Below are 11,488 nucleotides of genomic sequence, written 5' to 3' on the forward strand. Positions count from 1 at the left end.
CGTTTTATCGAAAGGGTAGGGGAAAGATCTTCCATGGTATTTTTCTCCATACCCCAACTTGAATATTAGACATTTAGCTTTATAAGATCTACACTTGTTGCATGAGGATATCAATTTGTGTCAATGGAGCCTAGATGTTGATATTGGGATCAACGAACGTATTGGTGTTGGAATATGTGGGTGGTTGTTGAAATGTATAATTATTAAAGAGTTGAGAACTGATTAAAGCATTTGATGGGGTGAAGTATGTGTAATGGGCATTGATGTATAATTCTGTCCGAGTGAAGGGGTTTTTAATGTTTTGATGACAAAATGTTGATCTCATTACGACAAAAGTGGAGATTTGAGATGTGTTGATCATTGCTTGAGACAAAGTGCTGATAATCATTTGAGACAAGGCATTAATATTCACTTAGGAACTTGAGGAGGAAACACTTTGAGTTGAGCTCTGACTTTGGGTATTAACATTGGAAGATGCAAGATCTTGCATTGAAGCGACATTAGTTTGACTGACTAGTGGGGTGTTGTAAAGAGGATTGTTGTAGATAGATGTTGATGGAGCGGTCTGTGTAGTGCTTGGGGTGGTGCTCACAAGGGAAGAATACTAAACACTTGTTGTGAAGATGACCCATCTGAAGATCCCATTCTTTGATAATTTTGAGATCCTAGTTGCATTATGGTGGTAATATTAAAGTCATGGGGCCACTTAGCACCATTTTTATTTAACAATAGGAAATACCTATTTGGCTCATGGTTGAGAAGCACATATATGACTGCAAGTATTTGAGGGTCTTGTTGGGAATCCTCAAGCTATTCAATAGTTAACCCCTTTTGAATGTTCTCTACAGAATATGGACCATTCAGATTAGAAGTTGTAGCATGATCCATTAAGATAACCGCTCTTCGATCTTGTTTACAAGAATATGATACAAGGTCCATAATACTCATGGGATTGAAATTCGGGCCACTATTGGAATCTATTAAAGTTTTGTTTTCACTCTTTGAAATTGAGTATAGGGCATGGAGAACACCTAAAAAATACACTAAGGATGAAAAAGAAATAAACTATGTTTTTTGTCCTTTTTGGGATTGTGAAGCTAATACAACTAAAGATTGACAATTTATTTGGATTTTTTGAGATTTTTGGATGAGTGCAATGATTATCCTAATAAAAAGATATGTACTTCTATAAGCTTGATTCTTAAGAAACTTATGATAACAAATATATGGATGCTCACCTAAGAGATTGAAAGAGACATCTTGACCTGGAAATAAGATGATGGTTGGTTGAGGATTTGATAAAAGTTGTGACCTTGAGCTAGACTAATGAGTGTAAGGTTTGAACTTGATGATTGGTTGATAATGAAATTTTTTATTTAAGGTTTTGGTATGTTAACAATAGCTAAGGTTCCACCATAAGACCCGATTTTATAAGTCCCTTAGGAATAAATGACTCCTATGATGCAATTTACCTAAGGAAACTAATGTTTGCAAACTAGAATTCTGAAGTACGAGGACCATAAAGGGAACTAACATTGCAAAAACAAACTAGACAAACCTACCAAGCCTAATGATCTAGTCAATCATAGAGTTGAAACAGATTTTGGATCCCAATTTGGCAGTTTGAATGACCATTTGAAGTTATGAATTTCTCAAGCATTTGTGTGATAAGAATTAGTAGATGTGTGAGAGATTAAGGATAATAGTGTAGATTCGTTATCAGAGGTGTGAAAAATTAGATTCAATTGCAAGAGTGTTTTTGGAAGATGGGTAAATTGAAAGGCAATTGCATAAATGGGTTTGTAGTTGCGTGACATAAGTTTATAGACTGTTTTATGAAAATTTTCAGATAACATGGGTTATTAGACAATAAAAAAAATAGTGAATATAGTGTGGTTGTTGACTCGGACTACTCTGAAATTCAAAGTTTCATATTAAGGGCCTAAATGACCCCAAGGAAAAACTGACTCTATTGGTATTAACACAACAATTTTAGCAAACACTTTAGAAGCAAGCACTCATCCTACTTAAGGAAATTACACTACTTGATAGGCCACCACTATAATAAAATATCCATTTATAGCATATAGATAGAGATCTGAGCCTACAAAAGATTTCCCTTCTCTCTGGTGCGGGAGCACCCATAGACAGAAATGAAGCCTAAAAGAGTCTAATATCACCAATGAGGTGAAAATGATCATATGTAATAGGTTGATAGGTTTGTGAGTCAACAAGACCCAATTGATGTAAGGCATTGTCATGGTTGCATTTTATAAGCCACCATGTACAAATGACCATGTGGGTTAGCATGAATCTAGGCACGAGTCAGGCAAATAAATATTGGTGTTAGAAAGATCAGACCAATCCTTAACATCAGACTAATCCTTGGAATAGGTTGAATACACCTTGGAGTCACCAAATTTGAAAAGTGCAAGTTGGCAACTTTTGTTGTCATTTCGAAATGTTGTAAAAAGGGATAACTAATCCTCCAACGGTTCCAAAGTTTGAAAAGTGGTTGGAAACCATTAGGGAGGATATATTATGCACACTTGGATCGGTTCCAGGGCTGTTGTTGGTGTTGTTTTTGAAGTTTTTGAAATTGATGATGTTTTAGAGTTTGGAGCAATACAATATACTTGGCGTTTTCTGAAATTTTGCGTGTTTGATGTTCATTTTTGACCGGTATGGATTAGTGGATGCCTGAAACCAATTGGATGAGTTAGGGAAGTCTCTTACCTTTCATTTGAATCTAGTTTGAGGTCTTTTAACAATCGGTTGTAGAGATCCATCAAAATCTAACCGGACTAGTCACAAACCTTGTCGACACCTAGGGTTTCACTGTAAAGATGCCCTTAATATGACATTTTCACCAGAGGACCAAACAACCTATGGTAAAATTTTAGAGGGTCCATTGTATCATGATATTTTGGTGTTGGTTTGCAGGGGGCTCCAAGCCCGAAGATATTGAATTGACCCTAGGCGAGCATCTCTATGTGACCGCCTGAACTGTAGAAGTGAAAGTCACTTGTAGTAGATAAAGAAGATGGGAGAAAGTCTTGAAACCTTGGTTTTGGTGTTTTTACACCTTACACCCCCTTTAAAAAGTGTTGGTTTAGCCGGGGGACTAATACAAGGGGTACTTTCTTTATAAATTAGGCCTAATTGGCTTAATTAGGTCTGGAAGGACAGTAAGGGTATAAAAATTTCAACTTGTGGTTAGAATCTAAGCCTTTGGGTAATTGTGTAACTTGATAAAGGGTATCTTAATCTGCCCTTATTTTGTCTTGTCCTTTGGAATTTTATTAAATTGTGTGTGGAGAGCTCAACTGGTAGGTCTACTAGACAGATAGGACGGTTGTGAGACAAGTACCCCCTAACACATTTGATAGTCAAATCTTATGGGTGTTTTGTGTTGGTTGGACTACCAATAGACAAAATCCAATAGGTTTCCATCCCACCGGTACCAGAAGATTGCCTTCCTTTCACACAAGGGTAGAGTGTTTTCATCCTACCAGTACCAGAAGATACAAAACCGGTATGGATCCGGTCACACAAATTGTTATGTGAGTTGAGTAATTGGTAGGTGTGTTGTTTGACACCTTTAACAAACAAAAAAACTTGTTTTGGACATAGTAGTTGTGGGTGGTAGAAGGTTATCACCTAGTTTGTTGCCTGGCTTTGCATCACTCTCGTACCCTGAAGGTCCGAAGACCTTATGAATTGCAGAGTTTATACTTTATTATGAGAGGTACATGAGGGGTATCTATAGGTATGATCTACACTCCTTGAACTATATAGCATAGGGTTTTTGGCCTCTAATTATAAGGGTTTCTAAATAATATTCGAGAAAATTAGCGCATACACATACAATGGCAATCCACTTAAGGCTTTAGTCAACCTTGCATGGGTCTAAGTCTACCCCAAAATTGACACCATTGGAATATGATTGCGAGATGGTCTATAGATTTTTCTCTCACTCTTTTTGTATAGAGGCTTGAATAAATACTACTCAAGGTCAAGCCACAGGGTGATGAATTCCCCATGAAGCATCTCTTACTAGAATCCTGTGATTTTCTCTTACACCCAGGCTCCACAAAGGCAAGGGAGAGGATACTTATAATAGGATTATGGGTAAAAAATAAAAACACTTTGAAGAACCAAACATAAAGCAATGATTAATTCCTTTATAAATCCAAATGTTTTCTAACTACCAAGCATATAAGAATACAAGAAATGAAATCAGATTGCTTTCCAAGGTTCCTATAGGGCATTTGTTGGTAGTTTGAATAGTTTATGCCTTTTCCCATGACTGTCACATGCTAAAGATCACAAATTAGTATAAAAACCCTAATCTAGAGACTTAGAAAAGTAAAAAAGAAAGATAGAAAGTGCTAGAAAGCGTGAACAACATCAGAGAACATAACTTTATACCTGTAAACCTGATTAGACGATTGCATGAATGAACCCTACAAGTGCATGGAACTCGAGCATCAATTAGATGAACAATTCAACAATTACACAAGAAATCATCATCAAATGCATAAATCCTAGAATAAAATGAATAAATCCTCTGGTAGTTGCGTAATCAGATGCTTGTAGCTTCACATTTTTTAGAATTGCACAAAAATAAAAAGTTAGCTGGATGTTAGTTCATGTCAGGTTCACCAAATGCGTACAAGGGAAAGATCAACATGTTATTAAGACTTAATAAGAAAACATCTAAACCTTATATATACTAACAAAGTCCAATCGCAACACAATGAAGGAATACTAAAGAAATAAAAAAATGAAAATACAATACAACAAGCAAACTCAATGTTGATTCCCGAGCACTTGGCCTCCATTGTTATTCTTTTCCTTATGTTGGATAATGGCTCTCAAAGTCACACTTTATGAAAACCTGCAAGATAGATGCATAAGAATATGAAGATAGTGGTTGTTGAAAATGAAGATTGAACTTGAATTTATTTATTAGCATTTTTTGCACTTTTAATTTTAGTTTCCAAATTGCAAATTTTTAAATGTTATGCGATTGAGCTTCGTTTTCCATGTAGTCATTTTTTTTATGCATTTGTTATTTGGATTATGCATTTGTTAGGAATAATGCATTTGTGAAGTAAGATTACCCAATTGCTAATTTAGGGTTTGCCTTGGTTACATTCTAGGTCTAGGGTCTGCATTGGGGTACATGTCAATTAGGTTTAATGAGAAGCATGTGTCGACATTAGGCATGATTTGTAGGCTGTCCTTTTGGTCCTTGTTACCCAGGAGAATAGGCCTAAGGGTCTTGTGTGGAACCACCAAATAGATGATTATGAGAAAGTTGACTTGCGATAAACTGGTCTATACCACATGTTCTTTGCCCAAGGTTACAACCAATAAAGGTCTAATCATTACTTTTTTGGAGCGTTGGCATTTAGAGACGAGCTCCTTTCACTTCTCGACTAGGAGACTTTAGTAACTTTAGAGGATATTTGGTGCATCTTACAGATTCCCATTCATAGCGAGAGGGTGACCTATGAGCCACGATCTAGGATTGTAGCTCTTTGTGAGTTGTATGAGTGCGATCCAAAGGAGCTTGGTATGGATGAGTTGTATGAGATCAAGTAGAGCATATTGATGGCTGTGTATGATAGATACATTATGGTGGTGTGCAATTTAATTTTTGGTACATTGGTTCCTAATAGATGAGGGCATGGTTTCCTTGTTGAATGGTGTATAATACTATGGGTGATGGTGTCTGATTGCAAAGTGTATGCTTAGGGTTTGTGTGCACTAGCCATGTTATATCATCAATTAATGCACTCGGTTTCATATCTAAGGGCTCAATCTATTGGCTATGGTATCATACTCCTCCAGGTGTGGGCCTAGGAGCACATTACAATGTTTCAACTAGTAGTAGATAGATAGATAAAGGTAGGGTAATCCTATGTGTATAAATATTTAGGCACAGTGACTCAGAGAGACATGGATCATACTTTATACTAGCAACACTAGATAAATATTTTACAATATTTCATTTGAAGACCCTACAAAGACTACCCTGGTTGAGATGATGACACTCAACACCTTTCGTACTATAGACAACAAAGATAATTGTTTGGTCGTATAGTGAGATCTTAGAGGATCATAAATACTTAGCTACCTAATTGAGTCCAACGACAATTTAGTGAGGTACATGGTTTTTCATAAGAGACAACATATTTTGGTCACTCTACTAGGGAGGTGATAAATTGGGGGCTATGTATGATCCCACAACTTGCTTATGTTGAGTTTGATAGTCTTCAACCTATCTAGTGACCATGACATTCAAATGTTATAGATGTAGGGACTACACCACAATATGAAATGTGGTGGGCTACTTAGAGGCCAATTTCATTGACAAATCTAGCGGTGCCTATTATTGGTGGTATTGGTCAGAGGATGAGACAGAGCCGAGGTGGAGATGGAGGAGATAAAGGTAGAGGTAGAGGCGGAGGGAGCAGGGGGAGAGGGAGATGTAAGGGGAGGAGAGGAGATGAAGATGGTGGGGGAGGTGATGGGGGTTGGTGATGCTAGACATGCTATTTCAGTATAGCTCCACAACAAGCAAGAGGCGAGGGGGATGGACGTTGATGTAGATGAGATCTAGGAAATTAAGGAGGGTAGTTCTTCATATGACTCTAGTTTGAGCTCTAGCGATTTTGATTCCAGTTTTGATTCAGAGGATGATGATGGTGATGATAGGGGGGAGGGCCATGATTTAGCTATGCTAGACATACAGGTGCTCAACATTGAGCTACATGATGTATAGGTGGGCGATGATCTCACTTAGATTCTAGACCCATAGGTTGCTAGGGCTCAGATTCAAACATTACAGGGGCGGATTGGAAAGCTACAACTATGACTCGATACAACATAGAGGCATAAGGATGATAATATGGCATAATTTATGGAGGAGTAGGCTAAGTGGAGATAGGAGCGAGTTGATTTTATTATAGAGAGAGATGCTCTTATTATAGAGAGAGAGCGTCTGCAGGTTGAGCGAGATGACACTATGTCTAGGGAAAAACAAGCTACTAATTCTTACCAGCAACACTTTACAGAGGGCACATATCTTAGTGCGAGGGTTGTGGCTGATCGTCTTTGTGAGTTAGAGCATGAGTTTTCCTATTAGCATAGGTTGTATGAGAGTGTGATACTTGCAACTCAGAGTGCATCGAGTTATAGGGCTTTTTGATCTTAGAGCCACTCATAGAGTCGAACATAGTTAAGGGTTACAACTAGAAATGGGGGTGTTATGGGACCACCACCTAGGCCAACACCACCTTCTGGGTATCCAGGGGCAGACACTTTGACTGTGGGACAGGTTAGGCTCTAGGCGCTGAGGATAGAGGGAGCACTAGTTGATCCTCTCCATGATAATGAAATAATGATTAGAAAGAAAAGATATACTACTTCAATTTTTTTTGGCACTTAGGAAGAAATTGCACCTATGATCTAGTCCTTTGTGTGTGTTTTAGTCCTACTCACATATATTTGTTCATTGCAACCATTGATTTGCAAGGTTTGTATTAGATGTAATTGTGCACGTGTCTAAAATGCTTGGTTATACTAAGAAGCATGTTTGGGGGCTTAGTCATAAGTAAAAAGGTTGAAGACCTCAATTTTTTTAACGACAAGTCAAACCTCTAAGATGACATACAAGATCAAAGACACACCATACATGAGATAATGATGATGTATATAGTGATGTTAATAATGATGTTTGATGATGCAACTGTTTATACGTTTATAAATACTAATGCTTTCTTTTTGTAATTAATACTTTTCATTATTTTAATATTGACCTAGAAGATGGCTATGCATACAAGTTGTTGATCACTCAATTTGAAAGAAATAGCACACAAACAAAAAATATTGCAATACTCATTATTACAAATATCCCCTTTAAAAAATAAAAAATTGAAATTAAAATAACCAAATACAAAAATAGCTTAATAAGACAAAAAAATTCAACTCTATACAATTAAAAAAAAAACAAAAAAATACAAAATAACAAATGCGTAAAACGAAATGATGTAATATACACCAAATAAATCAAATTAAATGTTATAATTTAAGTAAGAAAGGTGTAGGAGTGCAAACTTTAATACCTCAAAATATAGGATGGGATGAGTGGCATTATGATAGAAGCACTCATTCTCTTTCCCACTTTTATAGAATGTAGTGCAGGTGGCGGCTTCTAAGCCAGGAAGCATGTGCATCTGCTCGTCTGGTGTGGTGGGTGGAACATATATTCTTTCTGACAAGCGCCCCTCCCCTTCCACTTGGCCTTTTCCTTTCGTCCCCACCAATTGTAAACTGAAATTATTGATAGTTATGATCAATTTCACACTTGAACCACCGACTGATTCTTTGTGCATCATCAAATACAGACACTTGTAAAATAAAAAATGATTTGATGAGATAAGAGCTCCGCTATATCTATGCTAGCCAGCTGCAAGCAACTCCCACCATTCAACACACAATAGATAGGAGAGATTAGAAGATTGATCAATGGCGGTAAGGGGCATGATGTTTATGGGCATGACAGTCATTCTACTGAGTCTAACAGGTGCCAAACTTGGCGCCTGTTTAATCTTAGATTACTATGCCTTTGCCTGCCCGTTTGCGGAGTTCATTGTTAGAGACACTGTGAATCGAGCCATACAACGCGACATGAGTATTGCAGCAGGACTTCTCAGAATGCATTTTCATGACTGCTTTGTGGAGGTATCACCACCTCTAAACCATTCTTTAGCTATTCATTGCGATTGTAATTTACTCTTTTTTGTTTGTTTGTTTGTTTACAGGGATGCGATGGATCGATTCTGATAGACTCCACAAGTGAGAATAAGGCTGAGAAGGATTCTCCTGCCAATCTGAGTTTACGCGGCTACGAGGTCATCGACGAGGCTAAAGAAATGATTGAGGACCGCTGTCCAGGCGTTGTATCTTGCGCAGACATTATTGCAATGGCAGCTCGAGACGCAGTTCTCTTTGTAAACTCAACATTTCTAAGTACCTCCCATTAAGAAAAGTTTTTTGTTAAAATATTTGTACTTGTTATTCATTGTCTCAGATCACACTGTCTGGTGATGTCTTTAAGTTGTATGTGTTTTAGATTAATTAATCTGAATAAATGTTTTAAAAAGATTGACATTCAGTTTAAGGTGTTGCGTTTAATTGGTTTGGGTTTTTACTGTAGAAATTTATGTTCATATTTGAAATGAAATTTTAAGTTGTGATTTATGGTTTTTATAATTGATTTCTAATATAGAGATGGTTTTTTAATAAAAATAGATTTTTAAGTTTTGATCTTCAAAAAAGATGTGTAATATATTTACTTGTAATAAATTTGTATTGATCTAATATTGATGTTCATATGAATAAGATATTTGTAATGGATAAACAATTAAGAAAAGATACATCCAGTCTCACCCGTTTACCTATTTGTAGATGACATCCCATCTCATCAAATTCACATTCCAATTTCATTGACAGATATGTATGCTAACTTATTATTAGTGTGGATTCAGTCGGGAGGGCCCATGTATGATGTGCCAAAGGGACGAAAGGATGGAAGGAGATCAAGAATCATGGATACCATAAACTTGCCTTTTGCAACATTCAACGCTTCTCAGCTCATCAGAGCATTCGGCGAACGTGGGCTTTCTGCTAGAGAGATGGTGGTTCTTTCAGGTAAAGAGTAGCATGCTTTGTAATTAGAGCCTGGTGTTGCAATGAAAAAGATAAGTGATATTAATGGTGGGGTAGTGGGTGCAGGAGGTCATACGCTGGGGGTGGCACGGTGTTCCTCTTTCAAAAACAGGGTGAGCAATTCGAATTCGGAGGTGGAGGGGTCTAGCAACGTTCAATTCTTGGCGACGTTGAAGAGCGCGTGCAGTAAGGGAGACGATGCGACTGTAGCTTTTGACGAGAGTGTGAACGATTTCGACAATTCGTATTTCATGGGGTTGGAGGAAGGCATGGGAGTGCTGAGCTCCGATCAGACGCTCATGTCCTCCTCCGCCACGCGAGGTGTGGTAGGGATGTACGCCTCTAACCAGGCTTCCTTCTTCTTTGACTTTTCCCAAGCCATGCTCAAACTCGGAACTGTGGGTGTCAAGGACGTCCCCAATGGCGATGTTCGTTTCAATTGTCGCCAACTAAATTAAAACAAGTGTAGGCTGCCAGCCTTAAACACCACACATTAAGTAACATATTAAGTCTAGAGAATGTCAGTTAATTCTGAGTGTTTAACACTTTTAAGACTAGAAGCCAAAGCTTAATGTGTGTGATTTAAGTCAATTGAGGCAGGGGCGATCTATTTGTTCTTTTTTCATTCTTGTTGCTGCTCTATATTGTTGCTTTATTATCTGGCAATTGATATTTCTTTTCCTTCACAATTAATTAGAATGATCTCAGTTTAATATTTTATGGCATGGAGAAAGTCATTATTTTAGTAATGGTATACAAACAATGTTTTAATATTGGATTCAGCCATGTGTAATGAACTAAATTTTGTTTTGTATGAGGATTAATTTACAATATGAAATAGTTTTATTATTTTGTAGTACAAACTTGAATTTGTGTGCAAAAAATTGACCTATGTTGTGTGAAATTGATCTAACTTTGTTTTGTTTTGTGATGCATTTACAATGTGAAATTGTTGGATTTGTTTTGTAATACAAAATTGAATTGGTGTGCACAAAATCAACCTACGTTGTGTGAAATTGATCTAACAAGCTTTGCGATTTATAAATAGTTAATGTCCCCTTCAAGTATCTTGAATTTCAATAAGAATTTATCATTGTTTGGATACACCTTTTAGGATCTTGTTAAGCGAGGGTCATGTTATCTTCAATCAAGCCCATGCGTAAGCCAACTCAACAACTTGTGAACAAAGAAAAAAGTTAATAAGAAACCATGCAACATTCTTATCTATCACAATGAATTCTAATGCTAATGCTCTTCTAATAATGCATTATGTTACTTAAAGTTCTTGTATGATCTTTTTTCTCTTTTGAGTGATGCATTAAAAAATTAAGGTTCATCACAATTTTCATACATTCCTACTTTCACTTGTTTGTTAGAATTTGAAGTCAAAATGGTTACTTCTTTCACTTTCACACCCTTGTACTCTTGAATCTTCCACTTCATACTTTTGTAAAGTTTTGATGTTCATCAAAATATTTTTCTATCCTTTCCTCATCCCATCCTCTTCTCCACCTTTGCTCTTAATCCTTGCAAATCTTGTTCCTTTCTTTCTTTCCATTCTTGTAGACCTCTTAAGTAGATTAAGATGTTTTCTCCCTTTTCCATTCCATCAACATTGGAAATCTAGTCCCACAATATTTCCGAGAAACATCTTCCCTAGGCTTTCTTATAGACTTTCCTCGGATGCCTAGACTTCTTAACTTAATTCTAATATTCACTTTCATATAGTTCTCCCATAAGGACTCGC

General features: G+C 36.9%; 1 protein-coding gene across 1 annotated transcript; it reads left to right on the forward strand.

Moving 5' to 3' along the window:
* The first annotated feature begins 8,425 nt into the window (after window positions 1-8,425).
* On the forward strand, window positions 8,426-10,366 carry LOC131049987 (peroxidase 47). The gene is made up of 4 exons (XM_057984110.2): window positions 8,426-8,754; window positions 8,835-9,023; window positions 9,561-9,723; window positions 9,808-10,366. Exons 1-4 carry the CDS (start codon window positions 8,539-8,541, stop codon window positions 10,197-10,199), a joined length of 960 nt encoding a protein of 319 aa, XP_057840093.2. The 5' UTR covers window positions 8,426-8,538; the 3' UTR covers window positions 10,200-10,366.
* The last annotated feature ends 1,122 nt before the right edge of the window (window positions 10,367-11,488 follow it).

The sequence above is a fragment of the Cryptomeria japonica genome, chromosome 5 (genome assembly GCF_030272615.1).
Source record: "Cryptomeria japonica chromosome 5, Sugi_1.0, whole genome shotgun sequence".
NCBI classification, from domain to species: domain Eukaryota; kingdom Viridiplantae; phylum Streptophyta; class Pinopsida; order Cupressales; family Cupressaceae; genus Cryptomeria; species Cryptomeria japonica.

What these genes read in the sequence shown, in the direction of transcription:
- LOC131049987 (XM_057984110.2), top strand. Translation starts at nt 8,539, where the DNA reads ATGGCGGTAAGGGGCATGATGTTTATGGGCATGACAGTCATTCTACTG. An exon ending in TTCATGACTGCTTTGTGGAG is followed by an intron (nt 8,755 to 8,834) that starts GTATCACCACCT and finishes GTTTGTTTACAG; the next exon opens with GGATGCGATGGATCGATTCT. An exon ending in AGAGATGGTGGTTCTTTCAG is followed by an intron (nt 9,724 to 9,807) that starts GTAAAGAGTAGC and finishes TAGTGGGTGCAG; the next exon opens with GAGGTCATACGCTGGGGGTG.